Source organism: Leuciscus leuciscus (assembly GCF_965113295.1).
Source record: "Leuciscus leuciscus genome assembly, chromosome: 1".
In the NCBI taxonomy this organism is placed as follows: domain Eukaryota; kingdom Metazoa; phylum Chordata; class Actinopteri; order Cypriniformes; family Leuciscidae; genus Leuciscus; species Leuciscus leuciscus.
Genome location: NC_138725.1, coordinates 58964425 through 58984837, shown reverse-complemented (window position 1 = coordinate 58984837; position 20413 = coordinate 58964425). Strand labels below are relative to the sequence as shown.

The following is a 20413-nucleotide window of genomic DNA, read 5'->3' as shown; positions in this document are numbered from 1 at the left end:
ATGTTTGAGCCTGCAGGTCATCGGCCATAACACAAGATGGCGCCCTTAACTAAATTTTACACAGTGGTGAACCCAATAAAGCATAGATTGAAATTTGTGTCTGTGTGTGTGTCTGTGTGTGTGTGTGTGTGTGTGTGTGTGTGTGTGTGTGTGTGTGTGTGTGTGTGTGTGTGTGTGTGTGTGTGTGTGTGTGTGTTAACCTATGTACCCTTCCCTGTTCATTTCAAAACGCAGTTTGGTTGTTTTGAGCTTTCAAAATTAAGGACAGACACAATAGACTATTAGGTTGTAGTTCTTCAATACACAATACTTTATTTAAATACAGAAGTGGCATTTGTGCATTTGTATTGCTTTATGTTAATTAATATTCTCTAGGTACTCACAATATAAGTAAAGTGTGGCTTATACACAAAAGAATTTTGTGAAAAAAAATTTCTTCATGTTTTTAAAGAAGTCTCTGATCAAGGCTGCATTTATTTGATCAAAAACCCAGTCAAAATGGTAATATTGTGATATATTATTACCATTTAAAATAACTTTTCTATTTTAATAAATTGTCAAATTGAATTTATTCATGTGATGGTAAAGCTGAATTTTCAGCATCAATACTCCAGTCTTCAGTGTCACATGATCCTTCAGAAATCATTGTAATGATGATTTGCTGCTCAAGAAACATTTTCAACATTTCAACAGTTGTGCAGCTTAATATTTTTGTGGAAAACAAGATACTTTTTTTCAGGATTCATCGATGAATAGAAAGAAATTTTACTAACCCCAAACTTTTGTACTGTACTGTTCTCAGAAAAACCTGAGAATTATGCCTCTGTCTTTAAGAAAACAGATAGAAGGAGAAAATAAAAATGATGGATGATGTGAGAGAAATGGAAAATAAGAGGAGACTGGGTGAGCCCGAATTGAATTCGACAAATCCAGGCTGGTTGCTGTCCGTGTAAAGGTTGATCCAATCCTGGTATTGAGACACTCGGGCGTACACACCGGGAAAGTTGGGATCAGCACATCCTTCACCAAAACTCACAATGCCAGACTGAATCCAGCGGGAGCCGTTCTTACTGACCAATGGACCTCCAGAGTCTCCCTGCATTGTTAAACACTTAATGTTAATATCTCTTGACTGTATATACAGACAGTGAGTGATATCTAACATGAAACTGATGTACCTGACATGAATCTTTGCCACCCTCATTTACTCCAGCGCATAGCATGTTGCTTGTTATGCCGCCTCCATAGGCTGTATTACAAGCACTGTTGCTCACAATTGGTATCTGCACCTCTTGCAGTGTGTTTGGAATAGAGGTGGCTATAACATAAACCAGTGGAAATTTTATTGTGACACATTATTCAAAGTTTTTAATCGTTGACGTGTTGACGATTGAACTCACCTCCAGAACTGAGTACGCCCCATCCAGTGACCCAGCTCTCTGTACCTGCACCAAATACACTACCAGCAGCAGCCAGACAGACTGGCTGAATATAATCAGAGAAAGTCACAGAAGAGGAGAGCTGGAGCAGTGCTATATCATTGTTTTGGGTAGATGAGCTATAGCTGGGATGAGTGATGACCCGAGTCACTGTCCTGGAGACCTCAAAAGGGTTTGAGCCCGATTGGAACTGGCTTCCCAGGTAGATTTTTACATTAGATCCGGTGATGCTGGTAATAGAAAACATATCAGTTTTCATTCCTCTATCTATCTACATATGAAGCGTAATATAATACATCATACCTCTTGAAGCAGTGAGCTGCAGACAAAACCCAGTCTTTATTGATTAGACTCCCGCCACAGAAATGGCTTCCAGATGAAATTCGACGGAGGCTTGCTTGCCAGGGCCAAGACCCCGCAACTGCATTTTCTCCTCCAACAATCTTGGTGTTGCGGGGGGCTTGACCACACACTAAAGAGAAAAAAGAAGATTGTTGGAGTTAAATCACCTGAGATCAACAAATCATAATCCAATTAATTAAACATGTCGTTTTTTTTTTTTTTTTTTTTTTTTGGTCATTAAGAGTGTAGAATCTTACCGTCTAACTGGCAAAGTGAGCCTATAATAAGAAAAAACAAAGAAATAACAAATATTTAGAGTTGCTAAACAGTTTTGAGACTTTGAAATGAATACTGGTTTTCTGTGTGTTACTTTTCTTGCATGTATTTCAGTCAGAACTGGTTTACATAGAGATTAGCATATGCTGACCAAACTGAAAAACCGGTTGTTTGAGTATCGTTTCCTTTTCTTTGAACATTGTCAAAGAATTCCAAATTGTACGACAGACTTCCGTCTATGGAACACATATTTTGAGTCATTTACAGGTTACGTAATTTTTTTTCTTTTGTCAAATAAACTTAGATAATTAATGTTCTTTAGATAACAATATTTGGAGTTTGTTGATTAAACCAATCTCTTTCTTTGTTATACAATTTATTTGTTTTTACAATCAATAGGACACATTTCTCAATAGGGGCACCTTTTCAAAACTCACAACAGCAGTCTATAGGCTAAACTGTGGATTATTTAGCATTGCTTTGGCACGAAATGTTTTCATTTACATGAATTCTTTTCTCACTTAGACACAAACACCACCAAAGCATTACAAACCAGTTTGCACATTTCCATACCCCTTTCAAAACTGTTCAACTTAAGTTCAAAACCTAGCACAACACAAACATTAAACAGAAATTTGTAACATTTCTACAGTAATGCAGAATGTAGAGATTGTTCTTGTTTGGTAAATACATTTTTCAAAAGAAAACACTGAACTCAAAACTTTAGGGCAAGCGGGTTACTTAAGTTAACCAACAACATTGAGTGACATATTTAGCTTGAGTTTTTACAACATAAAAAGTATCTTTACCATGAAAACTGTTATTGTTTTGTGATTATAGACTCAAACACCTGCTTTCATTCTATTAAACGTAGCAATTGAGACACAGTTAAGTACCGTAGCATTTTAGTTTGGCAGTCAGCACTTAAAAATGACAGCCAATTTCTTTTTAAAATGTATGTCATCAGAAATAATAATGCTTGTTTTATGATATTGAATACATTAAGACATTAAAATCAATTCATCAGTCATGCTAAGAAAAATAATTCTAACTGTTCATATATAATTCCATTTACTTTTAATATTGTCATGTTATTGCTCTATACTATTCTTAGTTTTTAACAAAGAGAACATTTGTTTGGAAGGCTATTCATTTTAGGTGTTACAAAGAAAATAATAAATGTGTTCTATATTGTGATGTATAATAGGCCTAAATAATTCAAACAAATTTACAATTAAACAAGGTTATTTTAAGATCTGGCCTGTCATTTATGATTTTAGATCTTACCTGCTATGTTGAGAAGTATGGCCACTGAAACACACACAGCTTGACACAATGTCATCCTCATGTTCTTGTCTGTTTCTTTAACTGAGAGTAGCTAGACACTGAGTGTCTAATGGAACGTAAAACAAGTGCTGCCACATTCAATGGGACCCTATACGTTCATTTACCTCTGACACACCTTGTTTTCAATTCTAGCCAGTGTGTACACACATCCCGCTCACCTGCATACTTCTAATGCTTAACTGGAGTTGCTACTAAGTTGCAAAATGTCATTTTGACTCATACTTCCATTAGCTACTTACTCATTTTATGAACTCGTATGCCAATCACATGTTATTAGCCTACTTAACACATATTGGTGAAATACTTAGCTACCGGTAGTTGTCACACTTTTTACTCCAGTCAATAATAGCCTATTGGTGGCCAGGTATAATGAAAGTTTATGGAAGCTTGTTGACTTTTTTTTCTCTAAATTGTGAGATAAAAAATTACCTTTTTCTTTTCTTTTTTATTCCGTGGCGGAAACAAGCTTCCATAACTATGCTATGCGAGTGGTTGAGTATATAGTGTGGATATTATGTTTGCCACTATGGTATCAGTCTCTTGCAGGAAATCATTTCAACCCCCTTCCCCAAATGGCGCGTGTCTGTTAAGTCCAAAAAAGCGTGTCCCGTTTCTCATTTTGGCCCTCCTCTATGGTGTAGCTATCGTCATTTATGTAGCAGAGAAAATTGCATTTAAAATACAATAATAATATTGAACCAAAAAAAACTCAAATACAGTTTAGTATCATATGACATCCCCTTCAACCAATAAAATTAAAATCTATTAGCCATGTGCTTGACATTTTTGGCGACAAGGAAGTGAATGAGACATTAGCCCATGTTAGGTCACATGCTGTCAAGGCTTCATTGGGAACTCATTTTAGACAAGGAAATGCAGATAAATTCCTTTTTAAAAAACAAAAACAAAAAAACAAGACTATTGTTTACACTATTGTTTGGTATCTTGGCAGAATCTGTTCATTTAAACACATTGCAGGCTGACAGTGTGTGTAGCCTTTGCTACTCTACCGGCTAGGCGACTTAGTCTTATGATTAAAGCAGCTCCTCCTCCTTATACAGCCAAAGGAGACAACTGCATCTTAATTTTTATTTATTTATTTTAATTTAATATTTTTTTATCTCCCTATTTTATTATTATCTATTGTTGTGTGAGTGTGTGTGTGTGTGTGTGTGTGTGTGTGTGTGTGTGTGTGTGTGTGTGTGTGTGTGTGTGTGTGTGTGTGTGTGTGTGTGTGTGTGTGTGTGTGTACTTGCCTGGTGTTTTTATTTTTTCTTAATCTGAAGTTGTATGTTGTATGTATATATATAGCCTATATGTGTGTGTGTGTGTGTGTGTGTGTGTGTGTGTGTGTGTGTGTGTGTGTGTGTGTGTGTGTGTGTGTGTGTGTGTGTGTGTGTGTGTGTGTGTATGTGTATATGTATATGTATCTATATTGTTTATACTATATTAATATATTTATGTTATTGTTACTTTCTGTCAGACCTAAAAATTAACCAAATAAAAGGGGGGAAAATCATTGTACATTCAAATATGTTTTCTAAAAGTTGTTGGTCATTTTTAATGCACATTTTGTAAAATCAATAACTCAAAGACTGAAAATCTGTGTGTTATGCATAAATGATAAAGTAATTTTAGGGGATACATATTTCCTGTGTATCTGGCACTATTGTTCAGTACTGGCTGGCAGTATAATAGCCTTTTTGCCTGTTTTTTAGGTTGATGTTAGTGTGTTTTATAGAAGACAGAGAGGAAAAGCTGTACCTTTTCCATAAAGTAATGATGATAGTGATGGCAGTGCATCAGAAAATAAGGTCATAGTAAGAAAGGAAGAAGTTGAACATCAGGGAGGAATGAAGCAGTCAGGGCAGTCCTTAAAGCGGTGCAACCGGAGTGACCACACTGGGTCGCGTGTTTGGACGGACCAGGAAGCAGTGATAGTGATGGCAGAGAGGAAGAAAATACGTCATAGATTGTTGTTGAAGTCAGGCATATGGGTATATTATCCTATTCCAGTTTGGAAAGCGTGATCCATACTACAACCAGAGGTCAGGAAAGAAGCCACTGCCTATAACTGGCCTCATTAAACTGACAAGCAAATGCTCCAAAAATTATTTTGACTAAACAGGTCAAAATTGAGTTACATGTGACTCGAAAGTGAAAACTTAAAAAAACAACTTAATTAAACATTCTTCAATTTTCCAGGCAGTAAAATTGCATCTGAATTTGTGTCATGTTTTTGACATTTCCACATGCGAGTTCCAAATTAAATATAGTACGCAAGATGAAATGGAATGTTAATAATGCTTTTTATTTTAATAAATTTTTTGAAACATTAAGACCTTTTCATAATTTTCAGAGAGTGAAATTGCAAATGGCATAAACTGTACCCTCATTATTCAAACATTCTGAGGGCACATGTTTGTTGAACTTCACACAATCTATTAATGTTTTGTAAAAAAAAAATCAATAATAGGAGTATATTTCCAAGAACAGTATATCTATAATAAAAAGAAAAAAGAATAGATGACAGTATTACAATATACCTGCTCTCTTTTGAGAACTTGTACAGCACTCTGAAGAGAGATATAGGGAGCATATAAAAGGAATAATGGAGACTGTGAGAGAAATGGAAAATAAAAGCAGGTCAGGTGAGCTTCTGAATCCACTGGAATAGAATTCGACAAATCCAGGCTGGTTGCTGTCCATGTAAGAGTTGATCCAGTCCTGGTACTGAGACACTCGGGCGTACACACCGGGAAAGTTGGGATTAGCACATCCTATACCAAAACTCACAATGCCAGACTGAATCCACCGGGAGCCGTTACTGACCATTGGACCTCCAGAGTCTCCCTGCATAGATAAACACTTAACATTTATACATCTGAAAATATACAATTAACTGTTAAAGTCACCATGGAAAATTAACAATGAACAATTCTTATTTTTATGGAATATTGCAGTGTTTATTATAATCACTATATTTTTTTTCTGTGCATTTTTTTTTCTATATTCATAATCTTTATTCAAAATAACCTCTCCTCCCGCTTGCGGCGACATCTCTTCTTTTAATTTAAAAGGCTTCTTTTAAAATGTTGCCGCAGGGTTTTTTCCCCCGTGGGGTTAAAGGTTAGACATATTGCATTATTTGACTGAAATGCTTGTATTGAAATATTTTACGCATTTTATATTCTAACAATGCTAAAACTGTACTAAAATGAGACAGCTGAGTCCGATTGTATTCCATAATTATGTAGAATGTGAAAAATGCTGCTGCAAAAGAGGAGTATGTCTGAATTTAAAGTATTCGACATAAAGTAGGTGAAAAGTACCTGGATGATCTACTACTTCCGTTGAGATTCTGGAATGCACATTCGACGGACTGTTTACTATCACATAAAGCCACATGATAGGTGTTTTGAATAGCAGTGAAGTGACGCAACTGTCTCTGGTAGGATGCAGTAGCCTATGTCCTAATTGCATTAATATTAGTGACTGTAAAATATCTATTTCAAATGTGAGAGTGACATATTTTGAGTTTCAATGTTTGGGCTTGGGTCATTTTTTTGTAATTTGTAAATTAAAAAAGGTTCAAATGGATGATGTCATACCTGACATGAATCTTTCCCTCCCTGATTTAGCAATCCAGCACAAATCATATTGCTTGTGATGCCTCCTCTATAAGCATTATCACAGTCACTGTTGCTCACAATTGGTATCATCACCTCCTGCAGTATGTCAGGAATCTGGGTGCCTGTGACATAGATGAGAGGACCATTTTAGTGTAATTTAATAGCCATTTACAGTAAATTGTTGAGCTTTATACAGTATTTGCAAGTAAAAATTTACTCACCCCCTTCTTGTAACATGCCCCATCCAGTGACCCAGCTCTCTGTACCAGCACCAAATACACTACCAGCAGCAGCCAGACAGACTGGCTGAATATAATCAGAGAACGTCACAGAAGAGGAGAGCTGGAGCAGTGCTATATCGTTGTCCTTATTAAGATTGTTATAGTTAGGATGGTAAATCAATTGACTCGCTGTCCTGTTTTGCTCATAAGGGTTTGAGCCCGATTGGCTCCGACGTCCTAGGTAGATCCTAATGGTACCCACGGAGATGCTGTGAATAGGAAAACTCAGTTTTAATTCCACTGTGATAAATGTATTGTATCTTGAGTCGTATATAAAGGGTTAGTTCACCCAACAATGAAAATTATGCTGTTACAACACTTTCTTTCATCTTTGAAACACAAATGAAGATATTTTGAATGAAATCCCTCCATTGAAAGGCTATTCACCCAAAACTCTCAAGCTTCAAAACATTCATAAAGAAATTGTAAAAGAAATCCATATGAATCGAGTGATTTAATTCAAGTCTTCGCAAAATTTGCTGCCTTCAATTTTCAAGTACAATTAACTTAGATGTTTATTTCAACTTAAATTACATTAAACTGACTTTAAAAAAATGTGTTGAATCTTGTATTATTATTATTTTAAAGTTGAAAAATATTTATTTGACTTATTTTGATGACTTAAAGCAATATTAAAACATATGTTGTCAAACATTATTGATCACCAATTTTTTTTACAGTGTTTGATTATCAGATTTTAATTTAGATTTAATTCATGCTTGCTTGACACAAACATCTCTAAAAGTTAATTAAAAATATCTCGATTTGTGTTTAAAAGATGAACAAAAGTCTTATGGGTCAACACAAGAGTGATTAATTGATGACAGAATTTTAATTTTTGGGTGAACTAACCCTTTAAGCTTCAAATTCATACCTTTGGAAGCAGTGAGCTGCAGACAAAACCCAGTCTTTATTGATTAGACTCCCGCCACAGAAATGGCCACCGAAGCTGGCACTTTGAATGCTGACTTGCCACGGCCAAGACCCTTCTGTTGCAGCCTGTCCTCCAACAATCTTGTTGTTGAGGGGAGCTTGACCACATACTGATTATAGGAAAGAAAGTGTGGGAATTCTCAACTAAAATGCCCTATCAATACACATATGTGGAACAAGAGTGTTATGGTCATTAAGACTAAGACAACTTACCATCTAACTGGCAGAGAGAACCTATGAGGGAGACAGAGATCAGATAATTAGAGAAACAGAGCCGATGAACTGGTTTGTGTCACCTGCATGAGGCCTCACTGTTATATATAAATATACCTTTTACATAAATGTGTTGGCAGGCACATACCATCGGCATGAATCAAGATCATATCCACACGGATTATAGCCACATTGTTAAAATGACTCATTGTCATGGCATGAAAGTATAACTGAAATTGTTAGTCCTGTGAGATAAATTAGGCCTGTTTCGCACCATGCTAGTAACAGCGTAACTACAGCAGCAGGCTTGTGTGCTTTTACACTGGCAGCATACAGAAAATACAGACATTTCTGGATTACTGGATCGAGTATTTGTCTAAAAAATGGCCAAGTTATAAAATGGTTATCAGGAGCTGGCGACTAAGAACTACTACAAACCTGATCATCATAAAATTGAATGTATATCTAATTTATGGAATCAAATTTAAATCAAAATGACAAATAATCACAATGCAACATGTTTGAACTTTTTTGCTCCAGTGTTTTGCTGCTTCTTAAAAGCCTTTGTTGTTAAAGATTGTGTTGGTTTATGATGTAATTTTTACTGTGTGGCAAAACAGCTCTGCATCGAACTCTTCTCTCAACTACTATGCTTAAATGAACATAGGTGCTGAAATAAATACAGACTACTTACTCACTGCTTGGTGCGTGCAGCTAGTAGTGCTAGAAACAGGTCTTACAGCCACTTTCAGGAAATTTGTATTTATTGGCATACTTGCACACATCTACTTGTCAGTGGTTAACACACTGATTTTTTTTATGATGCTTATATTTTTAATTGTGTTATGGTTTAGGTATGTTGTTAAGTGCGAGACTGTTGAATGTAAAGTCATTGAATATGACACATTGCGTGGTATGAGGGATGGAAATGATTGGTCAGTGCATATGCATGTGGGCATCTTGAGATTTTTTTCCCCTTGGGGACAATAAAGCGTAAAATGGTTGTGTGTGTGTGTGTGTTATAACTTTTCCTTTGAACCTTGGACTCTAACTTATCTACACTGTTAGACTTTGCCGTAATTTTACAGTTACTTACTGCAAAAAAGCCCAGTAAAATACAATTTATTTTATCTACGGTTAACTACTTTTACAAAGTAAACCATTACCAATATCAATTAAATATAGCTACATTTATGAAGAAAGTAAATAATAAAATCGAATAGGCTTTGAATTAGGGCTGGGTATTGACACAAATTTCACAATTCGATTCAATTTCGATTCACAAGCTTGCAATTCGATTCGATTCGATTCCGATTCGATTAGATTCAATATTGATTATTTTGGATATCTGGTACAATACATGGCAAATTTTCTCAAGGAAAACAAATCTCTTAACTAATGCTGTAAACTATGGGAGTCAGTTGTAGCCTACTAGGCTTCATTAGCCTACTATAATATTGAAGGTAAGAATTAACTGATTTGTATACAAACACTTAAATTACACTTATTTATTTTTATAATAATAAAGTTATATGAAATATAAACATTTAAATGGTGTCTGTCATAAAAACCAGCCAGATTTATTTAAACATGCATTAAAAATTGAAGAACATTAAAAATTATAATGAATATGTAATATGGTGCATATATTTAGCAGAATGCTCCTCTCTGGAGTTAATTTTTCTAGCTGACAAGTTTATGTTTAACTTGTTAACAAGTTTAACTTGTTAACAAGCTTAACTTGTTCATAAACAAGTTTATGGTCACTTGATATGTTTTGTTTACAAGATGATTTACTGATGTCTTTCCACGGTTGAAGCACTGATTGAGCGATTCCATGTCACATGATACGGATTTCGATAAGTTGTACTCTACCTTTAACATACTTTCAGAATCTCATTCATGTTTATTTAGCGCTGTAACTGGTATTATTAAGGCGGAAGAGAAGATCACATGCGCTCCGCGCCGCTGCTGCTCTTGAGCTGAGCTGCGCCACAGCGATCTCACGCCACAGCGCCAAAACGGTATTTATGTTTTGAATTTCGTAAGAAAATGGACGTAATTTGAAATATGAGACTTTGTTTAATATCAATAGTAACAAAGCACAAAGATTATTTCGATTTATTGGATGGGATGCGCGCTATATGTTACATTCATTAATCAGCTGAAAACAGGATGACTAATCGATTCTTGGGATTTAAGCATCGAAATCGGTTCGTAAAAATGAGAATCGATTAAAATCGAGAAATCTATATTTTTTTACCCAGCCCTACTTTTAATAACAGCTAACAGGACAGTCTAAAGGAACTTTACTCAATTTTACTTTACTTAGTTTTCCTCGAAACTGCCGCTTTCATATCCCATTAAATGCCATAAAATTGACTGACTGCCTTTTCCAGTAGATGGACCCAATCTAATATTTACACAAACAATGGTTTTCCGTCTTTTTTTACGACCAGTTATCGCATATTTTACTCGCCAGTTAAATGTGTGGCGTTTTGAAGTAAGTTAGGCCTAGCGCATTTTCTCAAAGGTGCTCTCTCTGCCCCAGGCCCGGTTCTATGGGGGTGCTATGGCTCAGTGGTAAGAGCATTGCGTTAACAACGCAAGGTTGTGGGTTCGATCCCAGGGGATTGCACATACCTATGTATTTGGATAGGATAATGCAATGTAAGTCGCTTTGGATAAAAGCATCTGCCAAATGCGTAAATGTAAATGTAAAAATGCTATGCACCCTCAAACGCAAGCCAAGAGCAGCCTCGATTGATACTGTTATAATATATTGGCGAAACAGATTTGCCAAACGCTCCAGTGCATATTTGTGCTTATTTGTTTTCGCGCTCTGGAGAACGCAGGAGTTTTTATTCAGTGCCGAATTATGCAGGCTCCCGAAAACGTCTCTGGTTACTCACGTAACCGTAGTTCCCTGAGAGGAGGGAACGAGACATTACGTATGGGGAAATCCATTTTCCTCGAATTATGAAGTCTGATTTGAATAACTCTTTTGCTTGCAAATAGCCAATGGCGACCCCGCCCTCACCTGATTGGCTGACAACTCCCAATATAGGTGACGGTGGGCGCCAAAACCCTCAGAATCTTAGCTGAACGAGAGTAAGGAGACTGGAAGTTTTTTCCACATGGCAGGTTACGCAATGTCTCGTTCCCTCCTCTCAGGGAACTACGGTTACGTGAGTAACCAGAGACGTTCCCTTATCGAGTCAGTCTCTCGACATTACGTATGGGGAACAATAAAACCCCCGCCGTGTGGGAAAAAGCTCGGCCCAGCTCGCAACGAGCTCAAGTAGAGCACAAGCACTAATCCCTACCTCACCACAGCTCAGGTTCAGGCACCGGACCTGGTTGAAACACCTATTGGCACAGAGCCAAGTCGGCGCCCGCACCAACGTAGCCCCGCTCACCTAGTTAAGCAACGCTTCGCGATCATAGCGCGCGAGTCCAGCACCATACCGAGGAATGTGATAGACTGGCACGGTTGAAGCGCGCTCTTCTGCATGTTCACAGACAGTCCCAAACCTGTCAGGTGGGCGAGGAGTTTGCGTTTGTGTTCCTCGAGAACACACCCCGACCGCGCAATGACTAACCAGTCGTCGAGATAGTTCAGAATGCGCATTCCACTGAGCTTCAGGGGAGCAAGCGCTGTATTCATGCACATTGTAAATACACGGGGGGGGGGCAGAGCCAGCCCGAACGGCAACACTTTGAACTGGTATGCCACACCTTCGAATGCAAAACGGAAGTGCCTGTGATGCGGGGCTATCTGAATGTGGAAGTATGCATCCTTCAGATCCACTGCAATGAAGTAATCGTCGGGCTGAATGTGCGCGAGGATCTGCTTCACAGTTATCATTTTGAACGCGCGTTTCGCGAGCGCTTTGTTCAGTAATCTCAGATCTAAGATGGGGCGCATACCTCCGTCCTTCTTCGGTACTAGAAAATAACGGCTGTAGAAACCGGAATTTCTCCGCTCTTCGGGTACTATCTCTACTGCTTGTTTGGCCAGGAGAGAGGAGATTTCTGCCCGAAGTAGCAGGGCGCTCTGTTCTGACACCTCTGTCATAATCACACCGCCTAAGCGGGGTGGTCTGCGAGCGAATTGGAGTGTATAGCCGCGTTTTATGCCGTCGGGAGCGTCGACCACGCGCTCAGGTGGCTCGATAAGGGGGGCTTTAACGCATGCTGCGGCGGGGGCTGAGCGCCCGCCACCGGGGAAGCATTGACCGCTACATGAATGACAGGTGACTCGTCCGCGGCTTTTCGCACGGGAACATAAATAGCCACCTCCTCGGGTTTCCCCGAGCTTCCGCTCTGCGAAACGTCCCCCGGGGGAGAGGTTTCGCTTATGACACGGGTAATAGTGTAGGGAGGAAGAAAGCTCTTTTGCTGAGACATGTAATGCACTTTGTTTATTGAAACAGAACACAGCGGTTTCAAAATCAAAACATTCACGCCGAACTCTGGGCGGGAACACGCCCTCTTCGCAGCGGGTCCGACGAACACGTCCCGCGCTCTCTTCCCCCCGACACGCACATCAGGAACGCTGCTCTTTCTTGCCCGCCGGACGCCCTTGGCTGCTAGAGGCTTCGCACCAAAGCGGGGCTTCCTGAACTGCCTCTGGCGGAGGGGAGGCTCCGGCTCGCGACGCTCTGCCGCGCAGGAGATGAGGCATCATCTTAGATTGCTTGACGGTCTCGTCAGATAGCGACTCCACCACAACACCGAAAAGACCCGTAGGGCTCACCGGCGCGTCCAGGAACTGCCTTTTATCAGCATTGCGCATCCCTGACAGCGTCAGCCACAGATGGCGATGCAGGGCCACAAGACTGCCCATATTGCGGCCGATTCCCTGGGCGACCTTTTTAGACGCCGCCAGAGCGAGATCCGCCGCCGTGCGCAGTTTCCTGAGCAACTCCGGGTCCGGGCTTCCCTCATCCAGGGACCCTAGAAGTCGTGTTTGGAAAACCTGCAGGATTGCCATCGTGTGGAGGGCAGATGCTGCATGTCCAGCTGAAGTGTATGCTTTCTCGGCGACATGGCCTAGAAGGCAGTTGGGCGGTCTTCCAGCGGGGAGAAGATGCCAGATGGGCCGCGATGGCATCCTCGACGGAAGGTAATCGCGCGTACCCCAATTTCTCCGCCCCTTCTACTGTCGTAAGCAGCTGGGAACCTTATGCATGGCCTCGGGCTGAGTAAGGGGAGCGCCATGACCTGGTGAGCTCCTCGTGGACCCGCGCCGAGGAAGGAACCGTCCATCCATCTTTTAGACGGCAGCTCCTTGGGAGCTGTCCACTCCAGCTCCATATCTGCCACAGCCTCTGTGAGAATGGCCATAAGCTCTGCATCCAACGAGGCGGGGGCGCCTTCAGACGGGGACTCGGACCACGCTCCCGGGACGGAGGCACTGGTAGACATGGCGTCGTCACTGTCGTATCCAAACGAGACCATTTCCCGCGCTTCTTTAGGAGGGGCGGTAACTGGCCTCAGAGTAAGTTAAGGGCTCTGCCACGTGAGGATGGCGTGGGTGTCCACGGATGGAGTTCTCTGCCGTCTCCCGGTCTGCGGCTCGAGGGCGGCATACTGGGGAGAGGCAGGAGATACAAGACCGTTGTTACGTGTAACGGCCAGCCTTGCACGAAGGATCTTGATGGAAAGCTCCTCACAGGCACGACATCCCGATCCTCCGAATGCCGCCTCCGCGTGGGCCCGACCCAGGCACTGCACACACTGCTCGTGTGCGTCTGGGAAATCGATGGGTCCACCACACATGCGGCAAAGAGACATGATGATATAATCCACCGGAACGCGAGAGGGGATAACTCCTTACTATATTCCGCTCTAATGCGTACATCAACGGTGAAACCAGACTCGAGTGAAGAAAAAAAGATTCTGAGGGTTTTGGCGCCCACCGTCGTTACAAAAGCTTTCTATTTCAAATTTAAGTTTGAAGGGCCATAAAGTTACTCAGTGTACCTTTAACTTAATTGTACATTCAGGCAATTAATAGAGTTCCCAAACAAGGGATGTGCAATAAAGCTATACAGTTTAAACTAACTCGACTGGTAATAACTACTGTTGCACAAGTTGTTACCTCGTCTGTCCATGAACAAATTTATATTAAATAAACTCATGACCATTTCTCACACATTTTCTCTGTTTTTTTGTTGTTGTTGTTTTTTCAGATCAGCCATCAGTGGTTTACCGGTATGGAGGCCAGTCAAGACCAGCTGGGATGCTTTTTCATGCTTCATGCTTTTTTTGCGTATTGTCATGATCCCTGCTTTGATTTGTTATGAATTAATTTCTCTTTTTGCGTCCTCCTTTTGATTCTAAACTGAACTCAAATGGCACTGCGAATTGGGTAAGAGACAAACATAAATTACTTAATTGGGGAAATTGAGAGATGAAACCATGCTGATGATCTGTCTGTGGTGAAGTAGTGAGTTTGACATGTAATTAAACTCGAGGTTCTGTGGGGTGCGGACTGGATCGATTCCATTCCTAGAGCTTCCGGACAAATCTTTGGGGTGCGGACTGATGAGGCAGTGAACCCGAGGTTACCCCGTGTGTCAGTCCCAGAGCTCCTCATGTACGATTTTAGGGAAAAATCGGGCTTATTGGATACGTTGATTTCTTAGGTGTGCCGCAAGAACACCACAGACACAGTGTAATCACCATGGGAAAATCTCAGAGTAAAACTGGAAGTTGTGAAAAATATGATACACCGGTGTATTGCCAGATGAGAAGTTTATCTATGTATCATCTTTTTACTCTTTTAATTCATTTTAAAACTGTACTGAAAATCTTTTTTAATTGTTTTTATAACTGTTTTACAGTGCCCCTATTATACTATTTACAACACTTACCTACAACAGGTTTACGTGCATCAAAGGTAAAAAAAAAACTGTTTAATTTTCTCATAATATATTCAGATTTTCTGAGGCATTAGGCAACGTTTCCGCGGTTTAATGACGAGAGAAACGCTTCTGCAAAGGGACGGATGGTCCGACGAAACGTTGTGTCGTCGTAGGAGATGAATGTGGACAAACGTTGACACAACATATCAAAGGTTGGCTTGCTCATCCTAATATGCTCAATATGCCACAATATGCCACAATATGCCACAATATGCTCCCACCAGTCCTGATCTCTCTCGCACACAATAAATGAAGCAAATGCACAGGCTGAAATGATGGCCCTTTTCGTCCTCCTCCGCCTCATAATCATGGTGTTGTTTGGCGAACTTTGCATATATCGCAGAGCAAGCATCAATCATATTTTGCGTTCGTCCATCTGTGCAAGATAATTGAACCCTTTAAGCATGCACAATGTTTCAGATAGTATAGCAAGTGCAACATGTAAACACATGAATCGGATATGGGTCACAATTGAAAGAACGTGTAAACGCACGGTCAAAAAAATCGGATATAGGCAACAAATCAGAAATGGGCATCAAGACCTGCAGTGTATCTGATTTATATCTGATTTATTTCCACATATTAATGAGGCCTGAAACCGATCTCGAAATATCCGAATGCATGCGTTTTTTTCCTGTTTACACGTTCATAGAACACATCCGATCTGTGTCACATATGAGCAAAAAATCGGAATTGGGTTACATTTCACTTGTAAACGAGGCCTTAGAGCTGTTACACACTACATGAAAGGTCATTTTCAAAAATCCTTAATAGGAGCACTTTAATATTCCTTGCTTTTATTTTGTGATTATTTTAATTCCTTACTGTGCAAAGCACTTTTAACTGCCAAAGTGTATGACATGTGCTATATAAATAAAACTGCCTTGTCTAATGTTGCATCACAATAAATAAATAAAATGGATGTAATTGATTGTGACAGTGAATAAAGAATATGCTGATGTACATGGACTCAAGTCACTTTTTTGGAATTTATTAAATTCAATAGCATTCATGTAAAATATAAATAATAAAATAGTGTAAAATGGGGATAATACTGTAAAATGACATTGCGGTATGGGCATCTAACTGTAAAATGAAATTTCAGTAAGGGCATACTGTAAAATTAAATTGCGGTAAGGGCATCATACCGTAAAACACATTTACAGGTAAGCTACTGTAAAGGGGAACTTACAGTAACTTACTGGCAATAGTGCTGCCAGTACGTTACCGCAAAAATACGATAAAATATCTAACAGTGTACATAACAAATAATTATGCTTCTTTTAATCCTACTTTCGACAAGACCTGCATAAGATGTCACACTGGAGAAGCAGATCTTACTCACATGTTTTGTATGTGCCCCACACTTACTATTTACTGGTCAATATTTGATACACTTTCTAAACTATGTGAAGTACAACTGAAGCCATGTGCTGAATTTGCTATTTTTGGTACTCCAGGTGATGAAACGAGTCTGACTCAAAGACAACTAAACACTATTGCCTTTGTGACAATTATATTGCCATCCTGATTGGCCTTATTGCATCCTTATTGGCAATTAGAGGTTCTTATAAATTATCTTATGTCTGGCAACCCTTATCATATTTCTCTGCCATAAATGCACTTCCTGGGGAGAAATGGAATTTACATTGATATTGTAACCTTTTCTTTTCTACACACCTCTCGTGGTGGTTGATGCTATAGGTACCTTTACATATGTAAATAGGGTTTATGTCGTTAACTGTTGTATCATTAACATTTGATTGTGGTGTCCAACTATTTTTCTCTCTCTATCCTTTTTTTAAATTAATTTATTTTCTATTTTATTTTACATTAACACTGTCATTATTTAATTATTGGTTTTAAAATATATATATATATATATATATATATATATATATATATATATATATATTTTGCTGTGTCATTATTATTATTATTTTATTTAATCATTCTATTTATTTTTATGTACCATCACTGTTAATTAACATTGTCTAAGGCAGTTTGTTCTGGGTTGGTTGGGGAGGGATTGAAAATGTAAAAAATGCGATCTCTTACAAACAATAGCATTTGTCTTTGGAATAAAAATAAAGATAAATTATTTTATAATTATTATTATGCTTTAATACTATAAAAAATGTAATAGATTTTAGACAAATAGCATTCAAGCTACACCCTTAAAAATAATAAACGTTCTTTAATGGCATTTAACATCCATGGAAACTTTACATTGCACAATTTCTTTAGGCTATAGTGGGAAATTGCTCTTTAGATTATTAAAATGTTCTTCACATTAAGAAATAAATAGTTATTTTGGGGGAAGACATTGCTAGTGGCCCAGTACTGGACAACACAATGAAATTTAAACAGCAAACATAAGTTAACAACACAACGGAATCGCCACAACAAAACAAAAATGGTCCTATGTGCACATGATGAGGCTGCATTCAAATAATAGCCTTTGTCTTTGTCTTTTAAGCACTAGAGTTGAATGAGCCACGGGCTTTAAATGCGGGGTCTGATGAAATCCAAATTGTGAACAGTTTTTACTGTACCAACCCATTCCATTTTTATGGGGCAATCAGCACATTTCCTGGTACAGTTTCTGGTTTATAGAGAGTTTCTATCATCTCTGCTTTCCACTTTTTTAAACAATTTAGCTTATTCAAAGTCGCCATACATTCCAGTTATATTCCTATACACTCAGAACGTTTACTCAACCAAATTCATCCTGAGATCCTGAGAGTTCATATGCATTAAACTCAATTAAAATAGTAGGCTATAGCCTATAAATAAATGTTACATTTGTAAAGAAATTCATGTGAAAAGCACTATGTTTATTTCCACAAACATCTCAACATTGTTGGGAGGGTTACTTTTAAAATGTATTCCGTTTAAGTTACCTTATAAAAAAAGTATTCAGTAACGTAATCCAAGCACCACATCATGAAAGTTTTACACAGCCCCGTATAAAAGGCTATAGACATCTAGTGGCTACAGTATTACAGATGGTTTTATTTTTATTTATTTAACATGTAGCCTACATGGGGGAAAATATATTTATAGTTTATTCACAATATTAAAAAAGTCTACACCATCTACATATTAGTCTACTTTAAAATACATGTTGATCAAGGCTGTGATCTTTCTTAATTTCACTGACTGACCCTGCGCATTAGTGTTGGGAGTTCCTCTTTGGGTGTTTTTCTTTCCATTTTCTGCTAGAAACTTACATAGGCTCAACTGCGATCAGAAATAAACCATGGAATTTTAAATCATTAACAAACATAAAATTTTAGCTATACGATGTCCGTGCTAGTCGTACCCGTGAATGTTTAAGTTGGATGTTGAGTCCTTTGATAAAGAAAAAGTTTTCATAGCTGAAAGGCATGCGTCTGCGCTATACAATACAATGTTGTTTCCTTTTCCCTCTTTGAAAACAAAATAACTGCAATTTCCAGACATAAAAATGGTTTCCCCCGTTACATGTAGCCTACCTATTCCCTTACTCCCCAATCCTGCATCTCAAAAATGTAAGCATAGCCTAAGCCTAAATTCAGTCAAGTGGTATGCCTATGTGTAAAAGCCGGTGTGTGTGTGTGTGTGTGTGTGTGTGTGTGTGTGTGTGTGTGTGTGTGTGTGTGTGTGTGTGTGTGTGAGTGTGTGTGAGACAGAGAGAGAGTTACAAAGGTCCTTAGCAACAGAATTCAATTAGCCTGTCATTAATAAACCATTTAAACAGTTAAACTTCCTCTTAGACTTTAGTAAGGTCATACCTGCTATGTTGAGAAGTATGGTTCCAACAACACTCAAAGCTGTGTTCAATTTCATTCTTGCTCTGTTCTGTTCTGACTGCAGTTTGCTCTATAATCTCAGCTCTCTAATGTACAGTAAATCAGATGCTGTCGTGTTCTTCAAGAGTTCTGAGCCCCCATGAGTCTCCTTTATTCTGTATACACGCCCCGTACACTTTAAAAAAAAATATGGATTACTTATTGAGCACCTTTCAGTTCAAAGTCGCTTTACACGTTTACACATTATGCCAAGTGTCTAATTTGATTTATATAGGCTATTTACGGATTTTTTTTAATGAATAGAAAATTCAAAAGTACAGCATTTATTTGGAATAGAAATCGTGTGTAACATTATAAATGTATTTACTCTTTTGATCAGTTTAGTAAAACAAAAAAACCTTACCTAACCCAGAAAAAGTTATGTATATTCATGCAAAGAACATATTTGGGTTGTGTTTCAAAGATAAAAGATAAAAGTGTTTCTTGTGAGTTCATTAGGGCAAAGAGGATGAAAGAAGGAGAGAAAGAACAGTAGAACAAAATATGTAAAGAAAATACATCTGAAATACACATTTGAGTTTAGTTACAGTGTCTCTTCCATTTGATTATGTTGGCTAAAAAACATTATGTTTATGCAGACCAAAATTTGCAAAAATGGACAGTATAGCCTATGTGAGCTCTTTACCATGTGCAAAAGAAAAAGTGACATAAAGTGGGATAGCTTTAATGTGTTATTTTTTTGTGACTGGGTATGTTTAGGCATAAAGTAATAATAAAAAAAAATCTAACAATATGAATCATAAATTCAATGTTACGTACTTAGTGGAGAAGAGAAGATGAGTATCATTAACTGAACAGAGCTGCTCACACTTACATGTTCTGCTAAACTAAAAAAAGACACGATTGGTTGGAAACCAGTTACAAATTTTAAAAGTTACATTTATAGACATTGGAAAGAAATCATTTACCTGTTGAGAGTGTGTTGACAGTCTGTGTAGTTGTATAGCTGAGCTCCAGAAAATCAGTAATGAGGATTTGACAGTTACAGATTTGAAAAACAAAAATGCGGGAATGCAGAACCCTAAACTTTAACACAAAGAACCATTTCAGCATATAAAGTGTTCTTCAGGATGATATGGTTCTAAATAGAACTGTTACTACGTATAAAGAACCTTTGAAGAACCATTTTTAAGAGTGTACTTTTATTGTTATTATTACTATTTC

General features: G+C 38.5%; 2 protein-coding genes across 2 annotated transcripts; both read right to left on the bottom strand.

The window, feature by feature from the left end:
- Nucleotides 1-432: 432 nt before the first annotated feature.
- Nucleotides 433-3481, bottom strand: LOC309509486 (trypsin-like). The gene is made up of 6 exons (XM_082184220.1): nucleotides 3345-3481; nucleotides 2039-2059; nucleotides 1743-1911; nucleotides 1401-1669; nucleotides 1179-1318; nucleotides 433-1096 (listed from the first exon to the last, which is right to left on the bottom strand). Exons 1-6 carry the CDS (start codon nucleotides 3403-3405, stop codon nucleotides 830-832), a joined length of 927 nt encoding a protein of 308 aa, XP_082040346.1. The 5' UTR covers nucleotides 3406-3481; the 3' UTR covers nucleotides 433-829.
- A 2215-nt stretch (nucleotides 3482-5696) lies between these two features.
- LOC309509478 (trypsin-like) lies at nucleotides 5697-19970 on the bottom strand. Its single transcript, XM_082184211.1, has 6 exons — nucleotides 19172-19970; nucleotides 8464-8484; nucleotides 8192-8360; nucleotides 7258-7526; nucleotides 7016-7158; nucleotides 5697-6257 (listed from the first exon to the last, which is right to left on the bottom strand). The coding sequence occupies exons 1-6, from the start codon at nucleotides 19224-19226 to the stop codon at nucleotides 5940-5942; spliced, it is 975 nt and encodes a 324-aa protein (XP_082040337.1). The 5' UTR covers nucleotides 19227-19970; the 3' UTR covers nucleotides 5697-5939.
- Between the last annotated feature and the right edge of the window lie 443 nt (nucleotides 19971-20413).

What these genes read in the sequence shown, in the direction of transcription:
- LOC309509486 (XM_082184220.1), bottom strand. Translation starts at nt 3,405, where the DNA reads ATGAGGATGACATTGTGTCAAGCTGTGTGTGTTTCAGTGGCCATACTT. An exon ending in GCAGCTCACTGCTTCAAGAG is followed by an intron (nt 1,670 to 1,742) that starts GTATGATGTATT and finishes TTCTATTACCAG; the next exon opens with CATCACCGGATCTAATGTAA. An exon ending in GGGCGTACTCAGTTCTGGAG is followed by an intron (nt 1,319 to 1,400) that starts GTGAGTTCAATC and finishes TTTATGTTATAG; the next exon opens with CCACCTCTATTCCAAACACA.
- LOC309509478 (XM_082184211.1), bottom strand. Translation starts at nt 19,226, where the DNA reads ATGAAATTGAACACAGCTTTGAGTGTTGTTGGAACCATACTTCTCAAC. An exon ending in GCAGCTCACTGCTTCCAAAG is followed by an intron (nt 7,527 to 8,191) that starts GTATGAATTTGA and finishes TCCTATTCACAG; the next exon opens with CATCTCCGTGGGTACCATTA. An exon ending in GAGGGAAAGATTCATGTCAG is followed by an intron (nt 6,258 to 7,015) that starts GTATGACATCAT and finishes TTATCTATGCAG; the next exon opens with GGAGACTCTGGAGGTCCAAT.